We start from the raw sequence: 17543 nt of genomic DNA, 5'->3' as shown, positions 1-17543 counted from the left end.
TTTTACTTGATTGTGTCATGAGAGAAGTTTGTAAATTCTAGTAATGAACTTACAAGATCTTATGTATGTACATTGCACTTAATGTACTTAATGTACATTAAACATGCTTTGGGGCTAACGCAATCTGTGTGATATATCCATTTATTACAAAAAAATATATGTACCTTTTCCGGATTTTCTTCTTACTTCTTGTTACATCATTCTAGATCAATGGGAAGTTCCTGTAGGCTTTTTACCTAGGCCTAGACCTTTAACCAAATTGAATTGAATCAAAACCTCTGAAGTACAAAATATGCGACATAAATAGTCTTATAAATATCTTTTGGTCGTGTTGACTTACAAATTTGACTTTTTCACAGTTGAAAGAGATAACGTACCCGTACGTTTTAAGGCATGAAACCCTAAAAATCCTAGTAAGTAGTTAACTTTGTTCATGATTCCTGTAGCGCAACTTTCCTCACACAATCACACATACATCCAAACTTTCGCATAATTATAATATTAGTGGGATTAAATAAAGTATTTTTAATGAAAAGTGATGTTTGTCTATATATGAGATTGTGCAATTAGCTTTAGATTGATGAATGTAGAAATAGATAAATATATATTTGTAACAATTTTTGACAACTTTAATAAAAAAAACAACAACAAGTAGGTAAATAATTGTGTAGAAAATAATTGAAAGCGATATTTGCGTAATTATTTCAATTATAATTAAACAAAAGCTATGGTATTGTGGTTGGATACAAACGCATCCGGAAAAAATATGGATAATATAAAACCATTTTTTTATTTTACTTATTATTTTTAACATTTATTATTGATTTTGATTATAGTTTGGTTCCAAATAGATTCCAATAATCATGTTACATTGTTTTGTGAGAACATCTGCAACTTGCAAGTAGCGCCATCTGTGGCCTTTATTTACAATCATTTTAAACACATTCGTGAGAAAATGAACGGGTGGAGTCTACTGCACATTTTATATAGTCTTTTATATTTTACTATGTTTTATTGTTGATTATAAATTTGGTGTATGTTACCATACTTTTCCGTATATAATATATAATTCAAGCCCTTCAAGCCAACTTGACTGTCTCATTAATAACTTACTAGTATATTAGGGCTACCTTTGCTACTTCTTAAACTCAGACAGATGTCGACGAATGAACACACATTACATAGTTTGTAAGCTTTTATTTACCGCAATGTATGCCGAATCCACCAAAGTTTGCCGAACTGTTTACCGATAGTGAAATAGCTTCATTAAGAAAAGTTACAATCATACATGTGATGAATGTGCTCATAATTCCGTTGTTGTTGTTTGTAGGTAAAATAAAAATAACACAATTGTTTTCAAATGAATTTATTTGTTTGGTCTGAAAACTAATTTATGGCCACATGATATTTGCTTTTTTTAATCTTACCTAATTAATCACATTTTGAAAAGATTACATCTAAAGTAAAAAATCAAGCACTATATTTACAAGCTTAAAAAATCTTATAGCTAAACCTTTCAATCACTCATTTTTACGCTTATTCCATACTATATTATAATAAAAAAGTATTGGAAATTTAAATATCGTAACGCTTTTTAAATTAATTTCAATTATTTATACGTTAACAATAAATTTTTATTTTTTTATTTCAACTTTATTGCACATAACAGAATCAGTAAAATTACAATTTCTAGGAAGGATAGTAATAATTCTTCGCCTGAATAACAGTCACACAGTGTGGTAAAAGTGGCAACAGTGTGGTGACAACACCACGTATTTTTAGATAAACTCATGAAATTAGTAACGGAGTACCTACTACACTGTATTACCATTTCACTTTTTAGCTAGATCTAGCTATTTTTTGTGACAGTTAATACAATTGTCATATTATTTTTTTTTTAGTTACATATTTCAAATATATTTTTTGTAACTACCTACATAATTTACATTCACATTTAGCTACTTCTAGCAACTTCTTGGGATAAAAAAACTAGAAGTTGGCAACACTGTAAACTTACTTTTACATAAGCATATTTCATTCACATGTTATTATCCATGTATCTACAGTTTGTCTCGACTAACTTTCTCGATCGCATTGCAAATTTCCCATCCATCTACTCAAACACACAATGAATAACTCAAACATATTTTAATCAGAGGAATATCTCATCAACGAGTTGTTTGTCAATGAGCCTGTGCGGCTGCGGCCGGGCCTGCTTCCTGCGGCGGTACAGACGCGCGTTGAGCGGGTAGAGCTGCGGCGAGAGCGCGCAGCGCACGTTGAACCACCAGTCGCAGGACGCCACGCCCTGCGAGAACACCGTGCCGTTGGGGCACAGGAACGACGCCTGCCGCCCGTCGATGTCGCAGTAGTGCCAAGCTGGAACGTCACAAACTCCAAGTATTATTTACTAGCTTTTACCCGCTGCTTCGCCCGTGTGCAATTTTTCGGGATGAAAGGTACACTATGTCCTTCTCCGTTCTCCAAATTATATGTATGCGATATTTCAAGAAGTTTGGTTGAGTAGATAGAATGTGAAGAGGTAACAAACAAACTTACTTTCTCATAGGAATTTCAGTTTTCAGTTTCAGTGTTATTCCAGGTTATATTCTACCCGTGTACTAAATTTCATAACAATCCGTCCTGTTGATTTTGCGTGAAAGAGTAACAAACATATACACATACAATCTCACAAACTTTCGCATTTATAAAATTAGTATGATAAGTATGCAAGAGCAGGCATAATACCAATCGCCAGTTGACTGTAAGAGATCCCTACATGGGATAAGTCCGCCGTTGTACAATTATCTTTCTTGTATTAATTTTGATTAATGTACTTATTTTCATGCAATAAAGTTATTACAAACAATACAAACAAACAATGCATATTTAACCCCCGACTACAGAAAGAGGGGAGTTATAAGTTTAACATTGTCTGTGTATCTTTTTAATTTATTTTATTATTTATCTGTCATTATAAGTAAAGTAATGGTGTGGACAGTGAAAAAAACACTGGTAAACCTGACCAAAGTGACTGACGTTCAAGTTTGTGATTATTCATGAAGTAGCTGTTAAGTTAAATTATTTTCTTGATGTTCTTCTGTGATTATGACTATATTGTATGATAGGACAGTTGTTAAGGACAAATTTTATAAGTAGTAAAATTGTCAGTAAGCCATGTACGTCACAACCAGACGTCGATTTGTAGACGTAACTGGTTGTGACGTACGTGCGACATTCGAGGTGGAAAAACTTGATAATATCTGCTATAACCAACCGAAAGTTAATTATGTGGTACCACATAATTAACTTTAAAACGTATAACATAGTTCTTCTGTGATTATGACTATATTGTATGATAGGACAGTTGTTAAGGACAAATTTTATAAGTAGTAAAATTGTCAGTAAGCCATGTACGTCACAACCAGACGTCGATTTGTAGACGTAACTGGTTGTGACGTACATGCGACATTCGAGGTGGAAAAACTTGATAATATCTGCTATAACCAACCGAAAGTTAATTATGTGGTACCACATAATTAACTTTAAAACGTATAACATAGTTCTTCTGTGATTATGACTATATTGTATGATAGGACAGTTGTTAAGGACAAATTTTATAAGTAGTAAAATTGTCAGTAAGCCATGTACGTCACAACCAGACGTCGATTTGTAGACGTAACTGGTTGTGACGTACATGCGACATTCGAGGTGGAAAAACTTGATAATATCTGCTATAACCAACCGAAAGTTAATTATGTGGTACCACATAATTAACTTTAAAACGTATAACATAGTTCTTCTGTGATTATGACTATATTGTATGATAGGACAGTTGTTAAGGACAAATTTTATAAGTAGTAAAATTGTCAGTAAGCCATGTACGTCACAACCAGACGTCGATTTGTAGACGTAACTGGTTGTGACGTACATGCGACATTCGAGGTGGAAAAACTCGATAATATTTGCTATAACCAACCGAAAGTTAATTATGTGGTACCACATAATTAACTTTAAAACGTATAACATAACATTTTATCACCGCCTTCCGGGTGGCTTTTTGTTACAATTATCTGACCTCAGTACCAATAAGGTCAGAATGTTTAATCATCTTGACACTGCCAAGGCCGGTTACAGACTTTAGACAATAGAACCATCAGTTCGGACACCCACACTAGTAATGTAATAGCTTCTTTTATGCACAGTAATGTGTCATATGGCCCACGCTCGACATGCATGAATTGGGTTAAACACTTGTTTGTAACTTCTAGACAAGCAACAGTAATAAATATCAGACAGTCTGGCGTATCGAAGTCGTGTGTCAAATTAGATATTTAAATGAATTGCAGTATGTATGTTGCAAATATGTGTGATTGTCAAAATCTAGTGCAATCAATCATTATGACAGAATGAAGTACACATAACTACTTTTAGCAATATTAGTGGTTTGCCATTACCACATTACACACCCATAAATTATCTACTAAAGTGCAAGTTCCTTACGATGTTTTCCTTAGTCGGAAGCAAGTGGTGGTTTATGAAAACTACATGAGTCAAATTGGCATACAAACTCACGTGGCATCAGTAGGATTCGAACCTGGGACCTTTCAGTTCACAGGCGGGCATCACAATTATAGATTGTCTTAACTATTACACCACCACCGTTTCGTCCAAAGGATAAGTAGACCGAATTAAAAAGAACTCCAAAACTATTTGAAGATGTTCATTTATTTTTATTTTTTTTTTGTAATTAAGTATTAGCAAACACATTTAGCAACGTTTGCGTGTTTTCCGCCCACTTTATGATTTCAGTTTATGGGTGTCCTTCAGAGAGCTATAAAAGTTATATTTAGTTTGATTACGAATGTTTATTTTACGTATAACTAAATTAGACATTTCGCATTATTTATTGCATATTAATAGAACATTTTCACCTCATAAAAAAGTAATAGATGTCATTCGAAAAAAAATCTTCTGTTTCGAACCAAAATTGAAAAATTGTCGACTTAAGGGGTTAAATAAATTTTTGGGTGTCTTGTCATTTCCATCTTGATTTAAATAAATGTTGTTATTTTTCAATATTTATATAAACTACGTAGAGCTTATTATTCATCAGGCCAAGTAAAGATTACCAATACTTAAATGCGAAAGTGTTAAAATTGTTAGTATTTTAATAGAGCTATTTTTTTAACATTTGAATATTTTCGATGTTGGCCACAGGCTTCGAAGCATCACAGCCTCGAGCTTTGTCGTAATGGGAGTAACCCGCGAAATGAGATAGTTATAATACCTTGACAACGCGTCTCCATGTCAGCAAAGAAGCCTGGATAAGGCTGTTCGTCGCAGTAGAAGTTGGTGTACGGCACCGCGCCCAGCACGGGGTAGTCAGTGCCTGGCTTACCTGGAACGTTGACGACATATTATAAGCAAAGGCGTAGACGATTTAACAACTTACCGTGAGCACATGTTTGTTATGAATATTCACGTAAATTAATTCACATTTATAAGAACAGTCACATTCACATACAAGACGCGTTGATGTCTTTTGCGTGGAGTAATTTTTTTTTGAAAAATATATTTTCTATTTTGCGTATTTATTTAGTTTTAAATTATAGATGGTTATGATATACATACACAATTTGTTTCAAAATATAATTATAATCGAATTGTTAAATCAAACATAAATGTTAGGATAGGATGTATTCAATAAAAATCTTAACCGATAAATTTTGACAATTAAGTACTAATTAGTCTCAAAAGTGATTGGTAATTATCGAAGTGACACAGAGCGATATATTGTTAGTAGTTAGTTCTCACGATAATTATCTGATAGAAGGCGGTGAATGGCCGGTACAGGGAATATTTATACAGTATACGACAGCATACACTAATACTAGTTATATGTATATGCATCGTATCAAAATGATACGAGGAATACCCGCATTTATATCCCTCATTTTCGAGTATTCCCAGTTACATTCACGGCTGTGACTTCTCGAAGCTTGAGGAACCTAACCTGAAGGGAAGCCATGATGAGGTATATGGCTTGTCTTGCTTTCACGATTTGTAGTAATCGGGAACCTTCCAGTAATTCATTGATTGGTCAAATATTCGTGCATTACCAATTTTTTGTCCCGTATATCCCGTCCCGACATGTTTGGGAGCTTTTAACCATTTGTAAAAAAAAAATATCATGTGAATAGACGCGTAGTATCCTGAAAAAATATTAATCAAATATTTTTATGGAGTCTTTTCTCGTGCCCGTGAAAGTGTTAATACACACTTTGTAGGGAACCTTCATACAATGTATAGATTTCTATAATAATACGCGAGAAATATATAAATGCACATGGATAAAGACCGCATGACCAAAATAGTGTCGAACAATAATAAAATTTATCATAGCAGACAGACAACTGCCTCATTTACAATTCAATGTATATGTAAATATAACTTATTCTGTGGCAGATATTCAATTATTTATAACTATCCCTTTTTCTCCCACCCATAATCATCGGCAATAAATTGTTTTTTTGTTTGTTTTTACGGTTTTCAACCTTGAAACTAGTTTTAAAATTATATAAGATATGGTAATTTTCATACCTTATACACAAATTTTAATTTACAATTATAATTTATTTTTAAAAATCGTAGTTCATTAAATATTTATTATTTATATACGTGTACTAAATGTAACTGAAGAGACGTCATCATCAAATCTCATATGCGCTGATTTCTTCAGATAGGGACATTATAGATACCAGAGAGTATCCATTTTGGCATATATTTATTGGACTGAACATAAAATGCAGCACATCTCTGCTCAAAATTTCAACATGTAAGTAATAAAACCTTGATGTTAAAGTGATCCACAATTGTTGTAATCAATCTGAAGTAACCATGTGCTGATCTGCGGAGATATCACAAATAAAAAAGTACTCGAATTTAACTGATAGCTTAATTGCTAATTTTGACGTGATAAATGATGGCCCGTACGTTCTTGTACAACGTCCATCAGATAACTAAACAATTTTTTTTTTATATCTCATTAAAATTATTTTTTTATTGAACTAAATATAAAGATCCTGAATAGGTATATAAAACCAAATTAATGTGCAAACATTGCACATTAATTTGGTTTTTTATATTTTTTTTCAATTTCAAACATAAATGGGTATCCCAAATTCCCAAAAGTACACGAGGATAACTTAAAAAAAATATTAAGTGTAAACTTAATTTTAGTTATCAAATTATAATTCCAATGTATAAACAAGGTGGAACCAATACATTAAATGAGTTTCTTGTAGAGTTTCTTCTCATTGATGTTGCAAAACACTTCTTAGTTTTAGCTCAAATTATGTAGGATATGTGCTTGTTTGAAATGAGTCATACCGCTCATGCATACATGGTATCTTGATCATATTATGGTATGGCATGATATTTCAATTATATTATAATATTCAAATAACAAAGTCACATACATATTTATACAACCTAAAACAGGAGTGTAATATTTTGAGCATAAAAGTATGCAAATTTGAGCAATATTGATTCAAAATTATTAGTAAATTGAATATGACATAATATGCCCGTTTTATATTGGCATAATGCGATCGTTTATAATGCCCTGGTAGTTTCCGAGATAACGAAAGTTCGCTTGCTATAACTACTTTCACTAGGTCCTGACCCTTACTAGGGACTCTCACGATTATTCTGTATATAATGTTATTTATTATACCAGTTAAATAATAGGTATAAAATTGCAAAGGCGACCATAAATAAGCCCAGTTTGAGAGAATGTAGAAATGCCAAATATCTTGACTTTAATAATACGTATGATTGGTAACTTTGTGTTGTTATAGCCAGCTCAGTAACAAAACTTTCGTGAAGTGCATAGTTAAATCTGTAATTAACAAACCAGTAACTTAAATTCAGTTAAAAATGGGGTTATTTTTGGATTGAAATTATTATTCCTCTTTGTTTCTTAGTCTGTGGCGGAAATGAGGTGGATGATAGACTGCCCATTTCTGAGATAAAACTAAACTTTCTACATATACATCTAGCCCAGTTTCATGATCGTCAGCATTGAAGACCACTCCCGTAGTTCGTAGCTGAACTGCTGCGAGCGATGCAGCCACCTTTGATCCTCATTAATTCTGCAACTGCAATACACCGTGATTGTGCAGAGAATAATGGTCGGCCTACTATTAGGTATTACATTATGTAATCGCGGATAAATTCTTCGTGATATACATTATTTATTGACTAGATAACTGTACTGAATGGTCGTTTTATTCCTTCTGTGATCTCTCAACATCTGGACGCTTTTCCGGGGCCTCATCTTCGTTCGTCCAAAGTCCACTTTTATACTTTTCTTTACCACTTCGTACGGCCTTTGATTGCATATCCTCCTTAACGTCTTAAGCGAGCACTTTTTGCCGCACCATTACTTCATAATGTTGACATCAAATAAGGATTTGTCAAAGTTCTCAAAGTTTCGGGTAAAGTAGGAATCAATCGACCAGCATTTTACGAGCAACTTGCAAAGTATTTCGCAATTTGAGCAAAAATTACCTCAAATTCATTACAGGATGTATTTAACACGAACTGAAAAATATCTTACAATACTCGTTATTTTTAGTATTCTAATCAGCTCCACATATAACTCTCGCTCATAGGTACACCTCACCGTACGATCATGGACGGACTCATTATGTGATCAATAAATTGTTATACAGTAAATGAGTAATTACTCGTCATATTCTTGAATGGCTATCGCAATAACCGCTCGTACATTACTGGATGGGTCTAGGGAAGTGCCCGATCAAACGTTACGCAACTCTGCAAACTTACATAAACTCTCAATTAATCTAAATGCACAGCATATTTTAAATGTACAGATAAACGACGAGTTCTGTCCAGATAGTGTTGGGTAAGAAGCGATTCCAAGCATTGCTGGTCATTCAGGTCGTCCTCACCAGCTCTGCCTACATCATTTTGTTAATATGTAGAAATAGACGACATAAATATACAAAGAAATCTAAATTGACTCTGTAGGTAACGCCATTTACTGCGGTTTCCAGGCTATGTAGATAGTACGTCTCATGTTAAAACTAATAAGTTTTAACATGAGACGTACATTTAAGACGTAGATTAATTACATTTAAAAAAATTCCTCAGACGCCTATACAGTTTGTAGCTGTTTTTTTTTACTTAAAATTTATAATTTTAAAAATAGAACCCACTATTTATACAAGATATCTATCTCAACGCGTCAATATTTTCAATACTTTACCGATATCAGTGTCAAGTGTACTCTTATATGGAAGTACTAATAATGTTACATAACAAGCCTTGAACAGTAGTCTCACAAAGAAAAATATAGACATCAGGAAATATTTGCATACATGGACCGAGCATCCTCAGTCGACATCTAATCGATGTGTGAATTGAAAAACAATGTAGGAATAAAAATCTAAGGTCAGAAATAACATTTATTAATGTCGCTACAGTTGACAAAATAATATGAAACCTTTGCTATTGTGTAGATTGATTGTCTAAGCATTGTTTGGGTTATAGATAATTTATTACCAGTTTTAGAGAAATATTTTTAACTACATTACATATTGCATATATTCAATGGTATATTGGTGGTTTAACACGCGCCATTAGCTTAAGCCACTCATGAATAATGTGTCTACTGGTAAAATTTTGGAAATCTGTTGAGTAGATAAACTTCATTTTACTAGCTAAATTCTTGAAGTTTTGATAGTTAATAAAAAAAAACATTTACGTTGATTACAAACGGTTTGATTATTCTCTGTGGACTCGTCTTCATAGAATATCGGTGCTACAGGTCCAAGGGCGCTTTATGAAACGATGCAAATGCGACTGCGATCGTTAACTATTGCACGTTCATTAGCATCATAGTGTCTTCATACGATCGCGACGCGTTTAACAAGGTGACAACAGAACATTAACTAGCTGGTATACTTCACAGGCATTCAAAATTAAATGCAAAAAAGCTTGTAAATATAATTGGAACCCAATATTACATCATACGATACGATAAATCTTAGTCATAAATCTGATAATAAGTAGTCATTGTAAGAAATAAAACATAAGCAAAATTTGCAAAATCTACGTTGGCAACTGACTACTTATTTTACTGTACTTATGTTGTACGTACATACTTAACTTAAATGTTTATTAAAACGACAAAATCCTATAAGAATTAAGGCACTTCTTTCCTACAAATAAAATAGAAAATAATAATTTTTATATCACGAACAAGATTGGAAGGTCACATTGAGAAAATCAATCTCATAGGTAACCAATAATATAAATATTTTAATTAGTTTCTCGTGCAATAAAACGGATGACATTTTAGAAGTGCATGCAATTATATATTTAATTGAGTTTTAACAAAGTGCACGTACTAATTGTGGCTCTGAGTGTACCTACATCATATATTTATGTACATCTTCACTTCAATGAACCGGATTTTCTAGTATTTGATCTTATATTTAGAAGTGACCTCAGATTGACGGTTACATAAAGCTAATGGAAGCTTTGCACTTTAGGACATAGACTCGTATAAATATTAAGGACATTCGATTAGAAAACAAATTGACGAGATGTTGATAGTCTTCCGTTGAATTTCAAGGGCACTCACGAATATAACTTCTATCCCACGCTTATCATAAAGCAATCTTTAAATAAAGTAGTGAACAGGATATTACTTCAAAGCTATCCGACGAGCTTCTCGTCTAACTGATTAATGGGTACCGCGATGAGTACCTAATGAAATATAAAATATAGGAGATTAAATATTGAAAAGAGCTGTCATCCAAATACAAAAGAATACAAATGTATGGTCAATTAATTAAAACCACCACGCCATATTTAACATTAATAATAGCTAAACGTATGTATGCATAGTCCGAGTGGCGCAACTTGAACTATGGGCTGTGGCGCAAGCGCAAGCTCGCCAGTCCAGCGCCTGCGCCGCTAAATACGGGAACTAACATACATTTTCAAATAATTCGAAGGATTTTCTTTCTTAACCACTAACAGCAAAGACGCATGTTGAAAGCAAAACTAGACGTGGAAGTCGGCACTACAAAAGCCGCGCCTTCAAAACTCCAAAACATGTTGCATATTGTATTGTAAATGACAACTTAATAGCCCGTCATATTAATATTTCATCATTATTACGGGTAAACCTCAGATACGGAACCGAGAGTAACTGTTGTCTTAATATTTTGATTTATTTATAATGGACACGTCTTTTCACTCAATTTTAATTGGAATTCCGTTTGAATTAATTATTAAATTTCTGCTTTTAACTCCCCAATGCATTATTTTTTAGGCAATTAGAGAAGTAGGTAGGTGAAATCATTTGGTACCATACTACATGCAACAATGATGTGCATTTGAATGCGTATTTTATGTACAGATGCATGTCAAGTTCTCCGGCATGGACCTCTACAACTTGTTGTGGGCCCTTTCGCAGAATACGTGATCATAGGAAGCAATTTTCGTTATTGTCGTGTTCAATACCAATATGGCGAGTCTCAAATCTAGCCTTGTCTAATAATATTGTGTATGCACATTTCGCAATGCCAAATTATCGCCGAGCGAAATCACAAGCGAATGTAAATTAATGCTAAAGGCAATAATGTGAAACCATAACAATGTGCGATCAATGAAGTTTGCATGCAACGCATCATGTTGTAATTTCTCGTGTGCTTTTATATTTTCTTTACATTTTATATTTTTGTGAAATAGATCAACCCAGTTGTCGATTCAGTTCACGAAAATAAAAGTTGATCAAATTGAGTTGAATTGAGAATCAAAGTTTAGTCCCATTCCTATTTTAAATCCAGTTCGAAGTTCAGTGTTGACATTCAAATATTTTTTCGATATTTTTTTCTATGATATAAAAGTATTTTCTTAAAAATGAGATAAAGTTTTTGTGTTTTATTATTTTTATAATAATACAAGTCTAATTTAATAAGCCCAATTAAAAATATTGCACTTGTAATAAATATTTACGGTTGCCCCATGACAAAACGCATAAAGTTTCACCACTTTTGAATAAATTTATGATATATTAATTTACGATTGAGAGTCAGGGGGTAGACGTAATCCCAACTTCATAGTACTCATAAACACAGAACATGCATATTGCACATATGCAATTATGTAATTAGATACACGTCTCAGTCGTTTAGTTTACTTGATCGTTCGGTGTGAGCGACGGTTTAGTGGTAGCCGAACCTGTCAAACCGGCTCGGAATAAAAGGAAGAAGCGCTATATCGGTGATGTTAATATTGTCATTGAAGATTCTTAATTTTGTTAAAAACCTATAACCTTTTAGAAATCACTAGAGAACACCTAGTGTAATTTGACGCTATGAATTTAATCATTTCTCTTTTTTGTATCTCATTTAGAAACACAGACATAGGACTTTTTTGAGTGATCTTTTGAAATTATTGATGAGTTTATTTTTTACCGAGGATATTGACCGCATGAATAGGAACCCTCTTCTTACTTATCGTAAAAAAGCACATAACATATCCGCTTTACATTTAAAAAATAGATCAGTGTCCCATTTCCTTATTCGTTTCATGTCCTCATAAAAGTAATTATTTATCATATAAATACAATAAAAATATCAAATAAATTGTTACGGCATATATACGTCATATATTTACGAAGTCTGATAACACCTTGACATTCGATTTATTACTAAAAGCTCACGCTCTAGGAGTGGTAGAAATAAAACATCGCAGTTTGAAAAAGTCTTTTAGATAATGTTATGTATGTTTTAATAAATCTATCGTAAAAATTACTTACATTGTAGAAAAAAAAAAACAGAGCAAAAAAAACTAGCTGTGGAACTCGTTTTGACTGGGTTCTATTATAAGAACCCTATTAATTTTTATTTGTACAACTTATTTTTACCACACGAAAGTAGGCATTTTTCTTCTTAAATTTTTTTAAAGTCATGATGAAATTCTTTTAGTTCATTTTTGTCGATTTTGTCCTAGGTAACGATCGTGATCACTAAGTTTATCAAGTGTTTTATATCATTAACTTGGTTGTTTTAAATTACTGTCTGACTAAAGCCAAATCTATGAGCTAGCCCTATTCTAGATGATGTAAATACAAGATTGATATTTCTCATATAGCACACGACTGCCTTCATACGACCTCTACTCGAATGCAGAATGTCAGGGTGGTTTGCACGAGTAGACTTGGACTAAGTAAGAACAAGAGTTTCCCTTTTTTCGAAATTTTGTAGTAAAATTCAATTAACTAATGTAATTTGCGTTTCATACGGCATTTCTTTTAGCAGCGGTCGTTCCGAAATTCTAGTAGTTCGGATCTTTTTGAGAAATACTGCTTAAATAATTAAAATTTGACTTTTAAATTTGACAATTTCAATGCTTCGATTTTGGATATCACTATGTTTTATCAATTCACTTTTATGTAACTTCAAACGTGTATTAAATGCTGGTTGGTCGTATTGTGTACAGAGCATGTCAGATTAATTCTGATGTCCTAATGGCGTACAACACGCAAACGCAGTTCAAATTAACATATATACTGCATGTATGCACCTACTGAAATATGAGACTGACTACATCTTTTGCCAATTATTTGTAGAGCTACTTGCACTACAACTAATGTACTTATGCTAATAAATTATTACATGGCCTTAGGAGCCAGGTTACTATGGGTGTGGCACCCAAACTATACCACGATAGTAATAGTAACACGGCCTCGCTCACAATGCTCGATTGTTAGCACAATTAAGATCTAACTTATGTTTAAGCAAAAACCTTGAAAATACTTTCGCACCATACATCACCGTCATTAAAATTTCAGTGGAATAATTATAGTGTTAATAATGAATGATTAATATGTATCATATATAGCTCTTGTTAATAAATCTAGGCTAGACTATAAAATATAGACATTTTTCTCAATTTCACTGTTTGTTTAAATGGGTCTGACTTCCCGTGGTTGGATAGACTAGACAAGGGTCACACACTTTAAAAAAAAAAGAACATAATCTGTAAATGTACATATTAAATAATTATAAGTAGGTACCTAACTTATAAAATTCAACAAGTTAACATAAATCAATACATTTATAAATTACAACAAATCTCATAAGTGATTAAATTTCGGCAGATCCATGTAAACATTAATATTATGTAAAGTCTTATTTACGATATGATAGAGTGTGTGTAGGTACAGTGGTTGATTGCCTTGTATTTGCAAGATCAGTTAATAGATTATAGATAGATTATAAATATCTTTCTTATATTCGTTTTTTTTTCAATCTACACAAGAGGATCAAGATTGTAAATAAGTGCTTATTACTTAGTTATAGTCACTATTTCATATGTAAAATCTAATTTCATTTGCTTTTACTTAATATTTTTGGGACTTTTCAATTAGGGTTAGATTCAAAATATTTAAATCAAATGTTCTAAAAAAATAAAGCTACTAAGTAATTTAGTAAGATTCCCATAGTGTTATTGATATTCATACAAGTTCTCTTGTTCTTTTTAGACCATACAACACGCTTCAAGGATAACGTTCCGTTGCACGCCAAACGTGCATAAAAACAACATCCAACATATAACGACTGAGTCATGCTCAGTGAACCCGAACGTATACATGCCTCTGACGGATTATCGTTACTCGATACATTGATCAAAATTATCTCTCGCGAGACTCACGACCACGGCCCGAACGTGTTCTGGGGTTCGTAATTGCAATTAGACTATAATTAGATGTGATCGTTTTCAGGCAAAATATGTGGGGGCATGCATATAAGTATATTTATTTGTGTATATATATTTTACATACATACAGAATCACCTCTTTGTCCCTTACAGGGTAGATAAGGCCTAAGGCCACGTTTAACATTTAAGTAGGTATACAACGCCTAATTTGATTTTAAATTAGGTAATGCTAAAGTTTTTTAATAATCCTTCTTATTTAACAGTAAACAAAACAAAATTGCTTTATAATGATCTGCCACCTCAGCCCATCTGCCTCGAAATGGTTTGTGGTTTCGCGAGTCTTGTGACTTCATGTTTTATAAAAATATCAATCCAACATAAAATAATGTTAATGTTATGTAAATTGCTTTAGCATAGTTTTTGAGTATGACAGAAAATAAATAGGAAAACTCCCGTCAAAAATTTACATGAAACTTGAAAATAGTTTGTTTAAATTTACGTCTCTCAGATACGTGTAAAAATTGAGTTTTTAATGTATTTTTGCATGCTATTGAAACGGCTAATTTTGGTAGAAAAAGAATTTATTTTAACATCTTTTATATGCAAACCTTTATCTAATGCAAATGAAGATATTCATTCCCGTGTATGAGTCCGATGATTCTAAAACTGTGCTACTAAGCCTTTTAACACCTCCTGCAATCGTCGTGTAGAAACGTTTCGTCTACCAACTCCTACCTATAGCCTCGAAAAGAAATCCATTCAAGAAGAAAATTCTTAGCATCTTAGCAGAAATTTTCTACTTACATTTGCATGAATGCCGAAGCGCAGAACAGGTTGGCGCGCCCTGCGGACGTCCGTTTTAAACATCTGAATTTTAATTTAGCGACGGCCTTGCTTACCTGGTATTGCCATGCCAAGTTCAAGGTACTCCTTGACTGAAGGGCTGAGGAAGGCGGGGGGCGCGGGAGCGGCGTCCTGTTCGGGTTCAGGTGCATCCAGCGCCTGCGCAGGCTCCCTGGCGACCGAGGCACTGTCCGCGCGGACCCTTTTCACTCGACCACCTTCTTCCGCACATCCTGAAATCAGGTATAATGAACCTCCAAATATATTTTATAAATTGTGTTCAGGTATAAAGTACCTATACGTCGATTTATGAAAATAGTCACAACGTTAATTTCAGCGTGTTTGGTGCCTGTTGATACTATTTCTCAGATGGATCGATATATTTACTCCTGTAGAATTATTATAAAATGTAGATTATGATAACAATGTGTTATTTTATTAAATTAAAACGAGAGCTATTAGCCTATCGCCAATACAATGAAGCTTCAGCGCGTTGAAATCTTTTACGTGATAACGTTTTGGGTTCCTTTATGATTTTCAGATTTTGTACAAACTCATTATTATCAAGCAACAGTTCTTACCAAATATAAACAATGTGTATATAATAATAAATTATCCAAGAGAAATTACTAAACAAAAAGTTTGGCAAGAACTGTTGCTTGATAATAAAGAGAGCGAAGCGTTAGCTATCTAATAAAGAATTTTGGTGTCTAATTTGACTCAAAGTTATGTAACTACAACTATATGCCAAAATTTCTAAATTACAATATTTTAGTAGGTAATTAATCCATTTGTTTGTCTCAAATAACAACTTATTTTTTTAACGTGTTTTGTAAAATATTCTTTTAAATATTTTTATGAAGAAATTGTAAAAATGTCAATAAATTAACGTACAAGCTCAAGACATTTTTCTTTACCTATTTACTTTGCAGTTTTCTCGGAACACACCCGCAGACTGCAGAGTTTTGAGGGGATGCTCCCCAAGACGAATTAATGATGTATGAATTAATTAAGCTTGTCTGTCTTGCAAAATTCTGTATATAAAACATAGTTCTGATTACTAAGCCAACTTTACCTCGGAGTGTAACATAAGTATCCGATAAGAACGAAGTGACGCTCGGTGCTCTTCTCCAAATAGAGACTAGCTTTCATAAATTTTAGACACCTGGAAGAAAATAACATATATAAATAAATTACCTGTGATTGTGAAATATGATATCAACACTGCTGACAAAACGCCAAGAGCTCTTCCCTTCATCTTGCTGGCAAAGTACCGCTAACATACAAATTCAATCACAGAACCGTACAAAAACACATATTCAATTGAACCGTGTCACAATGGTGGCTTCAGGCGGCATTGAAGTTGAAGGTCTCATAAAAGGATTGACTTATTGCGAAACTTGGCTTATACGCTATGGCTTTCTTATTGTGGTTGATAAGTCGCCGGTCGCGCGGTAAAGTTACGCAACACGGTGCGGCACGGGCGCAGTGGCTGACAGCTGAGCGCACAATGCTCACGGCGCCTCACTCACTATACCAACGTAGGTACTTGATCAGAGACTCCAAATCTGAGGGAGTCTGACCTCTAAAGTACGTAATGTTTCGACGGTCTTACCTCACGGCTATCGGCTCAACTAAAGCACACCATAGGAGCGCTGTGCAAATCATTTCGATGAGAAAGTACTACCTAGGTACCATCATTTTGAGTATGAATAGGTATGTAGAATATAACTACAAACCTATATGTTATTTTTGTGCCCTCTCTCATTTCTTCTGCATTACTTGACAACACGATTAGACCTAGGATTAAATCTTGGTTACTTTTCGTGACGTATAAAGACTGTTACCCTGCCCCTTATCTTATCACCAAGATTATTACACCTTTAGCATATAACCACAACTAACATTTAGGTATTTAGGAAAGTAAATTTGTT

General features: G+C 33.4%; 1 protein-coding gene across 1 annotated transcript; it reads right to left on the bottom strand.

The window, feature by feature from the left end:
• Window positions 1–1630: 1630 nt before the first annotated feature.
• On the bottom strand, window positions 1631–17140 carry LOC128672724 (uncharacterized protein). Its single transcript, XM_053750054.1, has 4 exons — window positions 16807–17140; window positions 15666–15842; window positions 5291–5401; window positions 1631–2379 (listed from the first exon to the last, which is right to left on the bottom strand). The coding sequence occupies exons 1-4, from the start codon at window positions 16865–16867 to the stop codon at window positions 2153–2155; spliced, it is 576 nt and encodes a 191-aa protein (XP_053606029.1). The 5' UTR covers window positions 16868–17140; the 3' UTR covers window positions 1631–2152.
• Between the last annotated feature and the right edge of the window lie 403 nt (window positions 17141–17543).

The sequence above is a fragment of the Plodia interpunctella genome, chromosome 9 (assembly GCF_027563975.2).
Source record: "Plodia interpunctella isolate USDA-ARS_2022_Savannah chromosome 9, ilPloInte3.2, whole genome shotgun sequence".
In the NCBI taxonomy this organism is placed as follows: domain Eukaryota; kingdom Metazoa; phylum Arthropoda; class Insecta; order Lepidoptera; family Pyralidae; genus Plodia; species Plodia interpunctella.
This window is presented reverse-complemented; position numbering and strand designations above follow the sequence as displayed.